General features: G+C 43.6%; 2 protein-coding genes across 10 annotated transcripts in view; one reads left to right on the top strand and one right to left on the bottom strand.

Annotated features, from left to right (window-relative positions):
- Window positions 1–18,331, top strand: part of rps25 (ribosomal protein S25) — a 389,269-nt gene that overhangs the window by 327,454 nt on the left and 43,484 nt on the right. The gene's annotated exons all lie outside the window — the stretch shown is intronic.
- The window catches only part of b3gat1b (beta-1,3-glucuronyltransferase 1 (glucuronosyltransferase P) b), a 30,271-nt gene that overhangs the window by 1,408 nt on the left and 10,532 nt on the right, over window positions 1–18,331 (bottom strand). For 2 of the 9 annotated variants that reach the window (XM_060908658.1, XM_060908665.1), the window contains 7 exons: window positions 17,022–17,126; window positions 16,415–16,894; window positions 13,655–14,024; window positions 12,856–12,913; window positions 11,277–11,456; window positions 10,444–10,934; window positions 8,993–9,289 (listed from right to left, as the gene is read on the bottom strand). In XM_060908658.1, the coding sequence (XP_060764641.1) occupies window positions 8,993–9,289; window positions 10,444–10,934; window positions 11,277–11,388 (900 nt within the window). In that variant the 5' untranslated portion in view covers window positions 11,389–11,456; window positions 12,856–12,913; window positions 13,655–14,024; window positions 16,415–16,894; window positions 17,022–17,126. Of the gene's footprint in view, window positions 1–8,992; window positions 9,290–10,443; window positions 10,935–11,276; window positions 11,457–12,855; window positions 12,914–13,650; window positions 14,087–16,414; window positions 16,895–17,021; window positions 17,127–18,331 lie in introns of those variants that run through there. The other 7 variants (XM_060908659.1, XM_060908663.1, XM_060908660.1 and 4 more) reach the window with 7 other exon arrangements.

Below are 18,331 nucleotides of genomic sequence, written 5' to 3'. Positions count from 1 at the left end.
TAAACAACATATCAAATGTCGAAAGTGAGACATTTTGAAATTTCATGCCAAATATTGGCTCATTTGAAATTTCATGACAGCAACACATCTCAAAAAAGTTGGGACAGGGGCAATAAGAGGCTGGAAAAGTTAAAGGTACAAAAAAGGAACAGCTGGAGGACCAAATTGCAACTCATTAGGTCAATTGGCAATAGGTCATTAACATGACTGGGTATAAAAAGAGCATCTTGGAGTGGCAGCGGCTCTCAGAAGTAAAGATGGGAAGAGGATCACCAATCCCCCTAATTCTGCACCGACAAATAGTGGAGCAATATCAGAAAGGAGTTCGACAGTGTAAAATTGCAAAGAGTTTGAACATATCATCATCTACAGTGCATAATATCATCAAAAGATTCAGAGAATCTGGAAGAATCTCTGTGCGTAAGGGTCAAGGCCGGAAAACCATACTGGGTGCCCGTGATCTTCGGGCCCTTAAGGCCTCTGCATGCTCTTGCGACAAGGCTTTCACAGATAGCTTTTCGCAGACAGTTGTAATTTATCATTGAGCGGGGAGTAATAGGCGTGCGCGATGTTATTCACCGCCACAACGCAAGGGGGCGCGAAGTCGCGAAATCGCTAGGAGTAGTTGGTGGGTGTGGTTAGTGGAGTGTTTATCCTCCGGTTACTTATAATGACTAGAACTGGAGTCGTATAGATGTACGTACTTCCTCGATCAACCGCTCTTCATGCTGCTCCATCTTCGCTTGTGTTTTTAAAAATGGCGGTCGTGAAAACAAACCAAACCGGGAAAGTAGGGAAGCGGAAGCGCGTGTACAGCGGATGTAGAGTGGACCAATCAGAGCCCTCTTGTCTGCGACACTGTCTGTGAGGCTTCTGCGGTGGTCACAATTTTTGGGAGGTGCGCGCAGAGTGTCTGCGAAGGTGGGGGGGCTACGCAGACGCTGTCTGCGACGTCATCTGCGAGGACTGGGTTATCAGCATAAATTGACCTTTAGACAGCACTGCATCACATACAGGCATGCTTCTGTATTGGAAATCACAAAATGGGCTCAGGAATATTTCCAGAGAACATTATCTGTGAACACAATTCACCGTGCCATCCGCCGTTGCCAGCTAAAACTCTATAGTTCAAAGAAGAAGCCGTATCTAAACACGATCCGGAAGCGCAGATGTCTTCTCTGGGCCAAGGCTCATTTAAAATGGACTGTGGCAAAGTGGAAAACTGTTCTGTGGTCAGACGAATCAAAATTTGAAGTTCTTTATGGAAATCAGGGACGCTGTGTCATTCGGACTAAAGAGGAGAAGGACGACCCGAGTTGTTATCAGCGCTCAGTTCAGAAGCCTGCATCTCTGATGGTATGGGGTTGCATTAGTGCGTGTGGCATGGGCAGCTTACACATCTGGAAAGACACCATCAATGCTGAAAGGTATATCCAGGTTCTAGAGCAACATATGCTCCCATCCAGACGACGTCTCTTTCAGGGAAGACCTTGCATTTTCCAACATGACAATGCCAAACCACATACTGCATCAATTACAGCATCATGGCTGCGTAGAAGAAGGGTCCGGGTACTGAACTGGCCAGCCTGCAGTCCAGATCTTTCACCCATAGAAAACATTTGGCGCATCATAAAACGGAAGATACGACAAAAAAGACCTAAGACAGTTGAGCAACTAGAATCCTACATTAGACAAGAATGGGTTAACATTCCTATCCCTAAACTTGAGCAACTTGTCTCCTCAGTCCCCAGACGTTTACAGACTGTTGTAAAGAGAAAAGGGGATGTCTCACAGTGGGAAACATGGCCTTGTCCCAACTTTTTTGAGATGTGTTGTTGTCATGAAATTTAAAATCACCTCATTTTTCTCTTTAAATGATACATTTTCTCAGTTTAAACATTTGATATGTCATCTATGTTCTATTCTGAATAAAATATGGAATTTTGAAACTTCCACATCATTGCATTCCGTTTTTATTTACAGTTTGTACTTTGTCCCAACTTTTTTGGAATCGGGGTTGTATATAAATATATTGCACCTGAGTGAAGGATGCATGGTAAGACAGTGTAGCACAGTTATACAGTGGCATTGGACAGCTTGACTGCAACAGGTAGGAATGATTTCCTGGGTCTCTCAGTTGTGCAGCGTGGACGGGGTGAAAGTCACTTTTATTTCTTGCCATTACTATTATTTTGAATCATAGTGCGCGCGCACTGAAAAATACACCTAATTATTTATTATTGTCTACTTATCAAGCATTCACTAGGACTTCTTATCACTCAGTAGTACTAGTATAGTACTTTATCACACTATCACTCTTTCATCCACCTGTATCAGTTTTTGATTATAAATAAATTGCAAACGCATTTCAACAACACAATCGTTTTAATAATTTTTTTTTTTAGCTGAACAGTTGAAAACTAACTTTTCATTTTGGACATTGGACACAGAACAGTGTAACAGAACAGAAAGTGAAAGTTTTTAGGTAAAACACTTAAAATAAATTCCAAAGAGGCTTGAAGTAGCCGTCCTCATCTGTTTGACAGCGAGCCATGCCTTTTGTTGAGTGAGCAGCTCTCCTTCCTTTGCCCAGCCAAGTCTTTACAGAAGGAAGGGGATCCCACTGCTTGCATGGCGTCCCACTGTGTTGATGAAGAGGAGCTTTGCTGCATTTATTGTTGTCAGTTTGTTTCTATACAATGTTGCATCATTGCTGTGATCTTTTCTCTTAAAGATATCAGTCATTTTTCTCTGCATTATTATTTTCCAGTTGTCCTCTCCTCCTTATCTTATCAAATATATTGTTGTGGTTTTCTGTTGGTGTTTTTGGATTCTTTGTATTTCCCCACGGGTGTGTCGGAATGTTTGAGAAAGTGCGTGCGTTCTCAGTGCGCGTGCCATGCATTGGTAGCCTAGTTACTCTGCTCACTCCAACCAGACAGTAATCTAGAATCTTTGCCCCAACTTCCACTCGATTTACGAATTCTGATCAAAGTAATTTTTAAATAGCCTATCATGAAACATTAACATGTTTCTTTATATGCCTTTTTATTTGGGAGACTTTGCAACTAACGTCTGTCTGCTAAAACACTTTGATTACCAGCTGCGCACGTTATAGCACAAGATCTGGTTAAGCCGTACGTGCGCTGTAGCTCCCTCGTTGTTTGTCCAGAGAGACACTGCACACATAATAGAATATTGAAACATCAACATATGTTTCTGTATATGTTGTTTTTATTTGGGAGACTTCGCAACAAACGTCTGTCTACTAAAACACTTTGGATAGCAGCTGCGCACGTTAGCGCAAGATGGTTAAGCAGTGGGCGACGCGTACTTTCTCACACGCTGTCTGTCGAGTGAAACACGGAAGGAATTCACTTCAGACATAATTCAGAGACAGGTCAGAATAAGTTACTGTATATGCAATGTATATTGAGGAAAACGTGTTGCTTTTGGTAAATTGACGTTAGCAGGTGTGTTGTTATGCTGAAAGTGCATTTTTTTTCAGAAACAGTATATTTTTCTTTCCGGTACGGCCAAATCTTTTAGTGGTACACCGGACCGGCTAGGACCGGCTTACTTTCACCCCTGAGCGTGGAAGAATCAGCTGTTGACTGAACGTGCTCCTGTGGCTGATCAGCTCCTCATGTAGAGGGTGGGAAGGACAGTCTAAGGTTGTTTTTATTTTGGACAGTGTCCTCTTCTCCAACACCACTGTCCGAGAGTCCAGTTCCACGCCTACAACATGGCCGGCCTTCCTGATGATCTTATTGAGTCTGTTAATGTCCTTCACCCTCAAGCTGCTGCCCCAGCAGACAACAGCGCACAGGATGGCGCTGGACACCACAGACTCATAGAACATCCGCAGCATCGTTCGGCAGATGTTGAAGGACCTCAGCCATCTCAGAAAATAGAGACGGCTCTGGCCCTTTTTGTATACCATGTCCACGTTTTTGGACCAATTCAGTTTATTATCCAAGTACACCCCCAGGTACTTATATTCCTCCACCACGTCCACACTGACCCCTTGGATGTTAACAGGGTTCACTGGAACCCTGATTCTCTTCAGATTGACCACCAGTTCTTTCATCTTCATCAAGCTGAGCTGTAGGTGGTTCTTCCTGCTCCACGTGACAAAGTTGTCCACCACCATCCTGTACTCGCTCTCATCACCACCAGTAATACGTCCAACCACTGCAGAGTCATCAGAAAATTTCTGGAGGTTGCAGATCTCCATGCAGTAGTTGAAATCAGTGGTGTAGAGAGTGAAAAGGAAAGGAGAAAGGACAGTCCCTTGTGGAGCACCGGTGTTGCTGATCACTCTGTCTGACACACAGCACTGCAAGCACACGTACTGTGGTCTGCCAGTCAAATAATCCACAATCCAGGACACCAGTGGGGCATCCACCTGCATCGCTGTCAACTTCTCACCCAGCAGAGCCGGCCGGATGGTGTCAAAAGCACTGGAGAAATCAAAAAACATGATCCTCACAGTGCTGGCTGGCTTGTCCAGGTGGCCGTAGACTTTGTTGAGCAGGTAGATGATTGCATCCTCTACTCCAAGATGGGGCTGGTAGGCGAACTGAAGGGGGTCAAGAAGTGGTTGGACCATAGGTCGGATCTGCTCCAGGATGAGTCTCTCAAGGGTCTTCATGATGTGTGATGTCAATGCCATGGACCTGTTGTCTTTGAGGTCACTGGGACACGGCTTCTTCGGTACAGGGAATAGGCATGACGTCTTCCACAGCACGGGCTCATGTTGAAGACATGCTGAAGTACTCCACTTAGCTGAAGGGCATAGGTCTTCAGGGCCCTGGGGCTAACACCATCTGGGCCTGCTGATTTTCCTGCATGGAGTCTCTTCAGCTGTCTTCTCACTTGCTCCTCGCCGATGATCGGTGTGGAGGTGACAGGTGGGGGAGGGATGAAGGTGTTTCTTGGGGGGATGTGCTCAGCCAGGGGGTCTGTTGAGGAGGTGCGAGTGAGGTCCTGAAATGGGGATGAGGTTGGCCAAGAAGAGGCAGGGGAGTGGAGAGAATATGAAGTGTGTGGTTGTAGCCATCCTGCAGAAGAGTGGTGGTGGTGGGTTGGGGTCATGCCATTGAATCTGTTGAAGTAAAGATTCAGCTCATTTGCCCTTTCCACATTGCCATCCACTCCTTCACTGTTGGTTGGCTTGTAACCAGTGATGGTCTTCATTCCACTCCACACCTCTCTCATGGTGTTCTATTGGAGTTTCCACTCCAACTTCCTGCTGTACTTTTCCTTGGCCTCCCTGATCGTTGCTCTCAGGCTACGTTTACATTAGACCATATCTGTCTCGTTTTCTTCGCGGATGCACTGTCCGTTTACATTAACCCCCCTGGAAAAGCCAGGAAACGGGAATCCGCCAGCGTCCACGTATTCAATCTAGATCGTATCTGGTCCGGTGCTGTGTAAACATTCAGAATACGCGAATACGCTGTGCTGAGCTCTAGCTGGCGTCTCATTGGACAACATCACTGTGACATCCACCTTCCTGATTCGCTGGCGTTGGTCATGTGACGCGACTGCTGAAAAACGGCGCGGACTTCCGCCTTGTATCACCTTTCATTAAAGAGTATAAAAGTATGAAAATACTGCAAATACTGATGCAAATACTGCCCATTGTGTAGTTATGATTGTCTTTAGGCTTGCCATCCTTCCACTTGCAAGTAATAAGTGATCTGCGCTGGGATCACACACACAGCGGCTCAGTCCCGAATCGTGGCTTGTTCACTTCACTCGCGTGCTCTGTGAGCTGCGCAGGGCCGGAGTGCGCACCCTCCAGAGGGCACTCGCTGTTCAGGGCGGAGTGATTTGGAGCGCAGGATGCCTGTGGAGCCGAGCGTATCCGCGTATTGGCGTTGCTATGTGCACGGCTAACGGTTTTAGTGTAAACGCGAATCGTTTTAAGAACATTAATCTGATGATCCGCTGATTCGACGTAATGTAAACGTAGCCTCAGTTCATGCTGTACTCCTCGCACCTCCTCCTTGTTGCCGGCTCTGAAAGCTCTCTTCTTCTCATTTAAGAGGGCTTTGATGTCCTTCGTTACCCACCGCTTGTTGTTGGGGTAACAGCTGACAGTCCTAGCTGGGACAATGGTGTCCACACAGAAGTTGATGTATCCCATGATGCACTCTGTAAGCCCATCAATGTCGTCTCCGTGGGGCTCACACAGTGTCTGCCAGTTTGTCACCTCGAAGCATCCCTGCAGTGTCTCGTTGGCCTCGTCTGTCCATCTCCTCACTATCTTTGATGTGGTGGGCAGTCTCTTCACCAGAGGCACATAGCAGGGGGAGAGGTAAATCAGGTTGTGGTCTGACCTGCCCAGTGGGGGGAGGGGGGAAAGTGTGTAATCCTCTTTAACATTAGCATACAGCAGGTCTATTGTTCTTCCCTCTCTGGTAGGACAGTTCACAAATTGGGTGAAAGTGGAAAGTGTTTTGTCCAAATTAACATGATTAAAGTCACCTGAGACAGCAATGAATGCACTCTGGTGTTGAGTCTGTAGCCGGACTATTGCAGAGTGAATAGCAGAGTTCGGGTTTGCAGAGGGGGGAACATAAACAGCCACCATGAGAACATTAGAAAACTCCCTGGGCAGATAATATGGATGAAGTCGACAGCACACAGTTCAACATCTGGGCTGCAGATGCGCTCCTTCATGGTGATGTGAGCTGGGTTACACCACCGGTTGTTCACAAGAACAGCAAGCCCTCCCCCTTTGCACTTACCGCTCCTGGCGCAGTCTCTGTCCGCATGCACCATGTGGAAGCCCTTGATTGTAGCGTTGTCGTCGGGAACATCACGGTGCAGCCATGTCTCCATGAAGCACATTAAACTGCACTCCCGATACTCCGTCTGACTCTGGGCCAGTGCCGTCAGCTCGTCCACTTTATTCCCGAGGGACCTCACGTTCCCCATGATGATAGAGGGGAGACACGGCTTATAAGATTTTTCAATAAGCTTCCGTTGTCTCAAAGTCACCCTCTTTCTCCATAGCTTCTTATTTCCTCTGCATCCTCTGTGTGTTTTCCGCCAAATTACCGCAGGGATCTCCTCCGGTCTTGTCGCTACAGTGGCCGGCTTCAGTTTGATCAGCTGATCCCTGGTGTAAACAATACGGGTGGCGTGGAGTTGTTGCGTCGCTGCGCTGAAAAAAAGTTTTGCAACTGCGAGCAAAAACACCAAAACTCTTGCAATCCTCATAGTGGCTTGATTACAGTGTTATGGTAACGGAGAAAAATACCAAAAAAAACAAAACAAAATGAAGATAAGACAAGTAGGAAAAATAGAAATAGAGAAAAAGGATCAGGAGCATTCGTCGCAGGCTGCACGCGAGTTGGCGCATGCAGCCTGCAACGAATGGAAAGACGGCATCTTTCCATTCAGATAATTACATGAATGAAATTTGGGTGTGTGGGGCGTCCTCAGATGGCAGAGGGAGGTGGAGTCACCAGCTCAAACCCCCTCCACTACTGTAAACTAATCATAGGTTAATTGTTTCGATCGTATTATTATTAGTAGTCATCATCATAATACCGGGGGAAGACATGGCCAAATGATTAGAGAAGCAGCTTTGGGACCAAAAGGTTGCTGGTTCGATTCTCTGCACCAGCAGGAATGGCTGAAGTGCCCTTGAGGAAGGCAGCTAACCCCCAACTGCCCCCCAGGCTGCTCTGGGTGTGTTGTATGTTGCTCTGGATAAGAGCGTCTGCTAAATGCCTGTAACACCAAGAATAGTGCTGTAACAGCAGCATAAAATACCAGCAGCGAATATTATCTGTTTATTAAAAATAAAACCCTCAATGTATTTGTTTGGCGACTGCAGGAAGTTGAAATTATTGACCCTAATATATATGCAAAAATCTTCAACTTTCAAACCACAGACAAAATAATTCGACTTGAGGAAGTCCAAAGGAGTCAAATTGTGCAGAAAAACTCACTTCCAGACAACCAGTGACACTTTTTACAGCTTTCATTTTGCAAAAATTACAATAATTGCCCATAGTTAGGAATAGCGGCAGGCATGGATGGATTATCATGAGCACGGGCCCTGGACACACACTCACCACGGGCCCCGAACAAGGCAACACACACAACTAGTACACGCGCAGAGCGTGAGTCCTCTCCAAGCACACGGAGTTTAGTTTATCTAATTTTATTTTTTATTTATTTTTCTTTAAATTTAATTAGCTTCGCCATCAATCCTAAAATGAATAAAATTAGGAATAAAAAATCTTTACAAGTTAAAGAAAGGGGGAAAAAATTGTATATATGTATGGCAGGGTAACCACAACAGCGTTAGCCAATTACTGTGGGCCCAAGGTATTAAAAACAATGCTATATCATAAACTAAGCAGTCTACCAACAACAAAAGACGGGACATGCAAGACGATGGACTGAACTACAGTTCAGAAATATAGATTTACAAATGTGAGGGCTGTTGCAATTATAATTATTTAAAGCACAAAAATAATAATTCAACATGGTAGACTTAAAAGAGCGAAGACTGTCCGTGTTTAAATCCAGTTCATCAGAAAGTAAGTTTATGTGATATTTATTCAGCTAATTTACAAAACATTCAAACAATTATCATCATCATGCTACATTTTCAAAATCACATTTACTCCAATATTTTAAAAACAAAAATAATTTACAGATTTAAGAAAAGATAAGAAAAACTCTTAAGGCCAAGGGCCCCTTTTGGCTCCAGGTCCCTATGGTAGAAGGAGTAGAAGTAAACATCATCCCAGAATTCGAGATGCCTTTTACACTGTTATCGCCGCAAATTTGTTCTCGCTATGCTGAGGAAGCAGCAGAAAATATAATTTCATCTTTCAAACCAATGATTCTCAAGCTATTCCATTTTAGTGAAGAAAAATAAATGCTTGGCCCCCTATTAATGACTCGAACCTATATAGTGCACATGAAGCAATCAGAACAGAAATGATGCTCGTGAGTTCACCTTTGTACAGTTATCAGCCTTGGGCTCCAGCTCGCTGAGAGTGACCAGCTCCCCCAGCAAACTGCTCTCCTGGTATCCTCCTTTAACTCCGTTCAGCTTAAAATAGGCCTGAGGTTTACTGAGGATGAGCTGGAGATTGACGGCGAACCCTGCCATGTCGATCGCAAATGGCCGGCGAGGGTCGAACACGGTGCTCCAACCGTACACTTTCCCCAAGGTGTTGATTTTAGGCGACTCGTAACGTAGACCGCCGACAAAGGCGACGGGCCAGACGGAGACCTTCTGAGTCGAACGCATCTAAAATACATTGGAGAGAAAAAGACACGAATAATCAAAGGGCTACATGCTCATTTACTGTCCACTGAAGAGGAGTTAGCATCATCACTGAAGCAGCTCGAAGTTACAGACGAGAATGAAATTTTCAACTGATTCAGAGGATGAGCTGGACCAAACATGTTCACATCTTCACCTGTGGAGTATGCATGTGCTCTCCAGAATTATCCTGTTCTACAGGGTCGCAGGCGAGCTGGAGCCTATCCCAGCTGACTACGGGCGAAAGGCGGGGTTCACCCTGGACAAGTCGCCAGGTCATCACAGGGCTGACACATAGACACAGACAACCATTCACACTCACATTCACACCTACGCTCAATTTAGAGTCACCAGTTAACCTAACCTGCATGTCTTTGGACTGTGGGGGAAACCGGAGCACCCGGAGGAAACCCACGCGGACACGGGGAGAACATGCAAACTCTGCACAGAAAGGCCCTCGCCGGCCACGGGGCTCGAACCCGGACCTTCTTGCTGTGAGGCGACAGTGCTAACCACTACACCACCGTGCCAAGATATATAAATTACGCTAGCTAAACAATATAAACAAGAAATATATTTACCTTTATTTTTTAAATCCCAAAAATGTGCCAAATTTATTGACACCCCTTAAGATTTTAAACTAATTGTCATCCTTTTTAATTTGCTCTCAGACCCCAGGAACTGTTTCCCCGGGGTGGAAATACGAAGTCGCACACCTGTATGGCTTTATCATTCATGATCATGGGAAAAACCAAATCACCATTAACACAAAAGGTATAAATGGTTGGAGATAAAAGATTTAAAAGGCAATGGATATAAAATAAATCAATAGACAGCTTAAAAAAAAGTCACAACAATGTCAAAAATGAAAACATTTGGAACAATTTGCAAGAAAGTAGGTCTTATGTTTCTGTCCTCCACAGTGCTGAGGGTCAGTAGGTTCATTTTCATGAAGGGTGCCAATAGTTCTGGATTTTTTTTTTTAAATAGCTACACATTAATTTTGTTGATGCTTCTGTCCAATTTCAATTTAAAATTTCAAGATCTGTATTTCAGCAACTCTGGGGAGAAAAAAAAAAGATTTTCATCCAGTTAGCTCTTGTAGCTTCAGACGATAACAGATTTTCTGTTCTTCTCACCTCCTCAAACAGCTCCAGGCTGTACGTGTTGTCATCATCAGCAAAATACACAACCCCCTGATGCTGGGTTCTGTGGCCAAGATTTTCTCTGAGCCAGCGCAGCCCGAGGTTCCTCTGTGCTGTTCCACGTGGTACACGGCTGCCCCGCCCCTCCCTGCGCAGCCGGTGAGCGCGCGGTGTCTCCACGTTCAGGTGCGTGTGATTGACCCTGGAGCTCCTCAGCAGCCTGGAGACGAGTGGCGTCCTGCGTGGAGAATCTTCCACCACAATCCAGTGCAGGTTTGGGACATGCAGGAGCGTGTTGCTGAGGCGCGTGAGCTCGGCTTTCTGCACGGCTCTGGCGTAGGTCGGCGTGATGACGTGGATGGTGGGCAGCAGGTCGGACCACGGTGGAGGATACCCAAACGTACGTTCATGGAAGACGCTGTTGTCTGTGACGCATTTTTCTTTGAGGTGATTTCTTTGTATGTTGATAACCTCATGCCTGCCGTCTGTGAAAGGAGTCAAAATTAAAGCTCAATCACAAAGACAAAAATGAGCAGCAGTGAAAAAAGTACAAACTCAACCATCATGGGTGTGCTGATTATTAGTTTAGGAATAAAATACAAGAGGGTGTGCTGTTATTGGAAAATAATCAACAATGGGACTTTACTGTCACTCCTGTTATTTTCCAGTAAAGCACATCCCAGAGTGTTTTAATCCTTTTATACCACTTACTACAGCTTATTAATGAATGGTGTAGTAGTTTTCATCCATTTAAAGCTCCAGTTAATGTTGTGAAATATTTTATAACTTATCGCAGTTTGGAGAGAGATGTTTAAATCTCTGTTTACTCTTGTGTGCGGTGGGCTGTGGAGTGACAGGACCCTGATGCCACATGCCAATGAGTAAAGTCCACGGCAGCACAATCAGCACTAGTGCAAGGGCGTCTCGTCTCCTCGGCATGTCCAAGTCCTGCTCTACGCCATGCCATCAGCTAATAACGAGGGACACACAGCCAACATATAGCCATTCTAGAGGGAGAAAGAGAGAGAAAACTGAATATAGAGTGTGGACTGCATACAATAATACAGGATGTTATGAATACAGTATAACTGCAAGACACAATGTGTGGGGTCCAAGCACCCTTCGAGGTCCAAAGCAATCCCCCAGGGGTCAGTTATTAGCCATGTTACAAAAGTAATTAGCATTCCGAGGCTGGTTTGGAATCGTAGCTCAGTCATCATCAAAAATCCACCTGCAATCCAATTTCAGTTCAATACGGTTCTGAAGAAACACGTATTTGAAATTAACTCCACCCCCAAAGGATGGCCATGCTCCAAACTTTGCAGACATCCTCAGAGTCTTAACCAAGCTTCATAAGAATCTACTCAAGCAATCGCACGTTACAGGTGTGTAAGTAAATTAAGCTCCACCCCAAAACACTTGATTAGCATGTGGCAACCATGTCATTAAAAACCTCAAAGTTCTTTTGATAATTATTGAGGTGTTGATTCCGCTGAGTTGAAATGGTGCAAACTGCAAATTTGTTCTCATTAAGCCAAAGAATCAGAAAAAACCTCTCTCTCTCTCTCTCTCTCTCTCTCTCGGACAAAACGTAAAGTATTATTAAGGGGCCAGACAGGTATTTTTCTTGGCTAAAATGGAATAACTTGAGAACAATTGGTCCTCGAGACAAAAATAATTTTTCTTCTGATTCCTTAGGCGAGTGAGAACAAATTCTAAAAGTGACAGTTTCGCTCAAAATCAAAGTGGGTGGAGCTAAATGGTCCAGAGGGGATATTTGTTCTCAGTCAGCGAAGGAGTCAGAGGAAAATTTAATTTTATCTCTTGGACCAATTGGTCATGTGCAGTATCCTGGAGGTAAGAGTGTTATTAGGGGCCAGGCATTTATTTTTCTCAACTAAAATTGAATCATTTACAATTTGGACCATTTAGCTCAAAATGGAAGTGGGTGGAGCTAAACAGCAAAAAGCAAATTGCAAATTTGTTCTCACTAAGCCAAGAAATCACCATAAAACAGAATACTGTGTTCAGGACCAATGGTTCTCAAGCTATTCTGTTTTAGTGGAGAAAAATAAGAGTTTGGCCCCTGATTAATGACTCTAACCTGCATACTGCACATAACCCATCAGTCACCGAAATGACTGACATTCCAATTCAAATTATTAAGACTGAATTTACAGAGCAGTCCAACGTCCATTTAAATGAGACTTACGGAATAACACGACAAAAATAACTTTAAAGATAGAAGAAATGACCTGGTGACTTGTCCAGGGTGTACCCCGGCTTTCGCCCGTAGTCAGCTGGGATAGGCTCCAGCTCGCCTGCGACCCTGTAGAACAGGATAAAGCGGCTACAGATAATGAGATGAGATGAGATAGAAGAAATAAAATCAGATGAACAACTCACACGGGTTCAGGAAGAAATGCTGGAGGAAACAGTTGAACATTTCCATTGTATCAAGGATCTGTGACACACAGGGCACAAGAGGAACTGGTCAGTATAACAGTATAGGAGGGAGCTTTGACACCTCACCGTTCTGGGGTTCCTGGTTTGATCCTGAGCTGTACAAAGTTCTCCATGTTCTCACCATGTCTATTTGATTTGGGGTCCCAGTTTCCTCCTACCTCCCAAAAACAGGCCAGCAGGTGGATTTACGACTCGTGTGTGTGTGTGTGTGTGTGTGTGTGTGTGTGTGTGGCATGCCCTGTGATGAATCAGAATTACTTTATTAATCCCTGGAGGGAAATTGAAATTTGCTACAAAGCTCCTGAATCAGAGAAGTAGTAAACATGTCTAAAAATAAAATGTCGAAAAATGTAAAAAAAAAAAAAAAAAGTCATGTTTAAAAATAAAATGAAAAAATGTCTTTTTTCAGACATAAAATCGTCTGAAAAAAGAATAAAACTAAAATAAATTTAAATAAAGTTCAGTAACTTCAAGTAAAGCAAAATGAAGTGATTCTATATACAATGATTCCTATATACATATATTGCACCTGAGTGAAGAATACAGTATACATGGTAATAATGGATGGACTGGCATTTCATTTCGGGTGTATTCCTGCCTGGGATAGGCTCCGAGTCCACTGCAACCCTGACCAGGATGAAGCATTTACTTAAGAATGAAAATCATTTCTGATAATGACTTCAGTATCTGTATCTATCGAAGTAATGTCTAAATTGAAAAATCAGCCATACTCACGAACCATGCGCACATCCTGTCCCTTTGCAGAGCTTGTGTGCGTCTGTCAGCTTGAGAGGGACTCCAGCTTGGCACTGAGGCCGGTGCGGGGGCAGACGCCTTGCAGTGCCAGGGCCTGCAGAGACGAGAAAAATCATCCCTCTGGAAGAATGTCCCCTCTCATCCAAGCAACAAAGGCACCAATTGTGGACGCTGATGGAGACTGGCAAAGTGGAACAAAGAGAAGAAAATACAGCCTCACAGGCTCGAGATCTCCTCAGTCAAGTGTTTGAAAATATGAGACTGTGTTTTTGTCTTTCGCATCACGTGGCTGAGAGAGAGAGAGAGCGGGGGCTTCTGGATGGGTGCTGTAACATGAATATTCATGAAGGCTTCTGTGGAGAAGATGTGAAGAACTTCAGCAGTACACAAACTGCACTTGGAAGCATTGTCTATTCATTTCAGCATTGAAGACGCAGGACCCCCCCCCCCCCCCCCCCCACACACACACACACATACACACATACAGAGAGAGGTCCGCAGTGTCCCTGTAAATGAAAGTCACAGGCAACGTGTCCCACTTCCAAAAAAACAAAACAAAAAAACCCTACTCTGAAATAATCTAATTACAACACAACTGAAAATGTTTCGAAATTACAGCTATTTTAGACAGAGATTATTAATATATTAACACACAGAACAGAGAGACACATGCCATGGAAAATGCTTCTTTTTTATTAATGGAGCTTTTAATCAAATACATAAAATTAAATCAAAGTGGTTAAGTGCTAGTAAGTCTAAATATCATTTCCTGTGTGTCTACAAATACAGTACCAGGACCTTTCAACAGAGTCTGTTTATGTCCAAGTTTATTTCAAGACAGAAGAGAAGCACACAGCAAGTTAAAGGAACTCCTTTAAGATGCCTTCTCACACATTTTTGATGGGTATAGATACTAGTGCATCTCAAAAAATTAGAATACCATGAAAAAGTTCCTTTTTTTCATAATTTAATTCAAAAAGGTAAACTTTCATATATTCTATATTCATTACATGTAAAGTGAAATATTTAAAGCCTTTTTTGTTTTAATTTTGATGATTATGGCTTATAGCTCATGGAAATCAGAAATCCAGTATCTCAAATTATTAGAATATTCCCTAAGATCAATCAAAAAAAGGATTTACAATCCAGAAATGTCCAACTTCTGAAAAGTATATTCATTTATACACTCAATACTTGGTTGGGGCTCCTTTACCATGAATTACTGTATCAGTGCGGTGTGGCATGGAGGTGATCAGTCTGTGGCACTGCTGAGGTGTTATTGAAGCCCAGGTTGCTTTGATAGTGGCCTTCAGCGTATCTGTATTTTTGGGTCGGGTGTTTCTCATCTTCCTCTTGACAATACCCCGTAGATTCTCTATGGGGTTCAGGTCAGGCAAGTTGGCTGGCCAATCAAACACAGTAATATCATGGTCAGCAAACCATTTGGTAGTAGTTTTGGCACTGTGGGTAGGTGCTAAGTCCTGCTGGAAAAGGAAATCAGCATCTCCAAAAAGCTCGTCAGCAGATGGAAGCATGAAGTGCTCTAAAATCTCCTGGTAGATGGCTGTGTTGACTTTGGACTTGATAAAATACAGTGGACCAACACCAGCAGATGACATGGCACCCCAAATCATCACAGACTGTGGAAACTTCACACTGGGCTTCAAACACCTTGGATTCTGTGCCTCTCCACTCTTCCTCCAGACTCTAGAACCGTGATTTCCAAATTAAATGCAAAATGTACTTTCATCTGAAAAGAGGACTTTGGACCATTGAGCAACAGTCCATTTCTTTCTCTCCTTAGCCCAGATAAGACACTTCTGATATTGTCTCTGGCTCAGGAGTAGCTTGATATTAGGAATGCGAAAGTTGTATCCCCTTTCTTGAAGATGTCTGTTCGTGATGGGTCTTGATACACTGACACCAGCCTCAGTCCACTCCTTGTGAAGCTCTCCCAAGTTCTTGAATCAACTTTTCTCAACAATCCTCTCAAGACTGCGGCCATCCCTGTTGCTTGTGCACCTTTTCCAGCCACCCTTTTCAGCAATGACCTTTTGTGGCTTACCCTCCTTGTGGAGGGCATCAGTGATCATCTTCTGGACAACAGTCAAGTCAGCAGTCTTCCCCATGATTGTGGTTGTGTGTACTGAACTAGACCGAGAGATACACTGTGTTCATACTGTTTTACTCAAACTCGAAATGAAATATTCTAATATTTTGAGATGTTTTTTTTTATGTTTTTGTACTGTATGCCATACTGATTAAAATTAAAATAGAAAAATGCTTGAAACATTTTAGTTTATGTGTAATGAGTCTATAATATGTAACATGTTCACTTTCTTAAATAACTGATGGAAAATATTGAACTTTTTCACAATATTCTAATTTTTTGAGATGCACTAGTATATATAATGTAAAAGATCATCCTGAATATTCATGTGCACTCACGCTTCATCAAAAAGATGAAGAATAAAACTGGTTCAAACCAGAACCCTTGGTCTCTCTCCTTCAGGCTGATGTGTTTGGGTTTAAAGAGCAAGATGTTTTTGCGAAAGGAGCCATGTGCTATGAAGACTGGAATTACTCCTCATCCTTATCATCTGGCAAGTATGACAGCAGAGCAACAAAGATGAGGTTCACACAAGTTCAAAGCACAAATTAGTTTTGACAGAATTAATGGTTTTTCATAAGCTGACCCCAAAAACAGTTCCATCAAATAAAATACCACAATTTTGCACTGAACCTTCTTGCTGAGTTCATCTCAACTTCCTGTTCCTCTGGAATAGTTTGTGTACTCCACTAAATATCTTCCCTCACGATTGAGCTGAGAAGCAATAAGACCTTGGGAGGAAAAAGAGGGGAATTTAATTCTGTTCTAAAAACAAATCAAAGTGTATTTTCAGAATGAAATGATGGCTGTTGCTATGGCAACTGAGGGACTAAATGTGTAAGCAGACAGCGAGGTGACAGACATCTCTCTCTCTCTCTCTCTCTCTCTCAGCTTATGTAACCGTGTCTGATGTGAGAGCTCGGTGGTGGGTTGATATAAAGATATCTGGCATGTTTACACCCGCGTGGTCATGTCCCAATTCTACCCAAAAGATCCTCAGGCACTAGTTTCCATCCAAATCCATTTTCCAAATCCACAAATCGATTTGCATGTTCATATTTGTCAGTGAAGCTTACTCTGTAGTGTTTTACTTTCCCAAAATGTATTTAATGTCTGCAAAAATAAAACAATTATTCATTCAGAAGCAAGGAAATTTGCATGCAGAGAGTCAGCTTCAGTCAGAGTGCATGTTTTAAAACCATCACAGCAATAAGACGGTATTGAAAATAACATCATTTACCTGCGAGGCTCCTCTGAGGAGATTTGGCTGAGTTCTGACTCTCAGTTCGTCCCCATTCGGCTGCTTTAAGATGCAAAACCAGGCCAGTTCACTGTGTCCTTTAAACTGAAGGCACACTGATTAACGTTCCACCCTCACACACATCGAACAGAGTGCAGGGCCTGCAGAACACTGACACACAGCCATCTTGTAAATCTGCGTTACAACATTTCACACACTCATGCCCACTGCCTCTCTCTCTCTCTCTCTCTCTCTCTCTCTCTCTCTCTCTCTCACTCACTCACTTAAAAGCACATCACACTAACCTTCCTTTCACGCAGACACACCTTCAGAAACAAACACACACTCAATAAATATACACACACTCTCCCACAGCCTTGTCCCTCAGTAGCACTGATGCACCACGCCAGATCGGTCAGATTGTCACAATAAAAATAGGGAAACTTTAACAGTGCCAGAGCCTGTGGACGTGTGGGACCTGGATGCAGACTTCAGACCTGTGGAGGTGTGAGTCATCCTTGTCCACGAATATGTCAAGTCAAGCCAGTTTTTTTGTATTGTGCTTTTATCAACAGACATTGTTGCAAAGCAGCTTTAAAGAAAATTAAAGACTTTAAACATATGAGTTAATTTTATCCCTGATAAATTTATTTATCCCTGATGATCAAGCCTGTGGCGACGGTGGTGAGGAAAAACTCCCTGAGATGACACAAGGAAGAAACCTTGAGAGGAACCAGAGTCTAAAGAGAACCCATCCCCATCTGGGTGATTAGATTAGATTAGATTAGATTAGATTAGATTCACTTTATTGATCCCACATCGGGGAAATTCACATAACAGATAGCGTGATTATAAATAACTCACTTCTATAACTGTGTCCTATAGAGTCACAAAGTACAACTGTGTCACCAGGAAATTCATTATAGTTTCAACATGAAGTCTGTTTTGTTGAAGTTATAAACTGTTCATTGATGGAGACTTGAGTGTAAAACTGTTCATGACACCTGCAGTCCTAAAGTTATCATGGGGATTGTCGTCCTAAACCATCGTAGCAAAACTGTAAGTGTCCAGAGTGTCTTCAAAGTGTGACCTTAGACTGTCCATATGGGGGCGGTCCTCCACAGGAGCGATGTGATGAGACTCCAGCCAGACATAGGTGGGCCGGCTCTGTGGTCGGCATATTGGACGCTCTGGTGACGGTGGCAGAGAAGAGCTCTATGGACAAACTACTGAACATCATGGACGATGTCAGTCACCCTCTGCACACCGTCATCAGCAACCAGAGGAGCCTGTTCAGTGACAGAATGCTC

Source organism: Neoarius graeffei, chromosome 25 (genome assembly GCF_027579695.1).
Source record: "Neoarius graeffei isolate fNeoGra1 chromosome 25, fNeoGra1.pri, whole genome shotgun sequence".
In the NCBI taxonomy this organism is placed as follows: Eukaryota; Metazoa; Chordata; class Actinopteri; order Siluriformes; family Ariidae; genus Neoarius; species Neoarius graeffei.
Note: the sequence above shows the minus strand (reverse complement) of the source record. Positions and strands in the feature narration are given on the sequence as shown.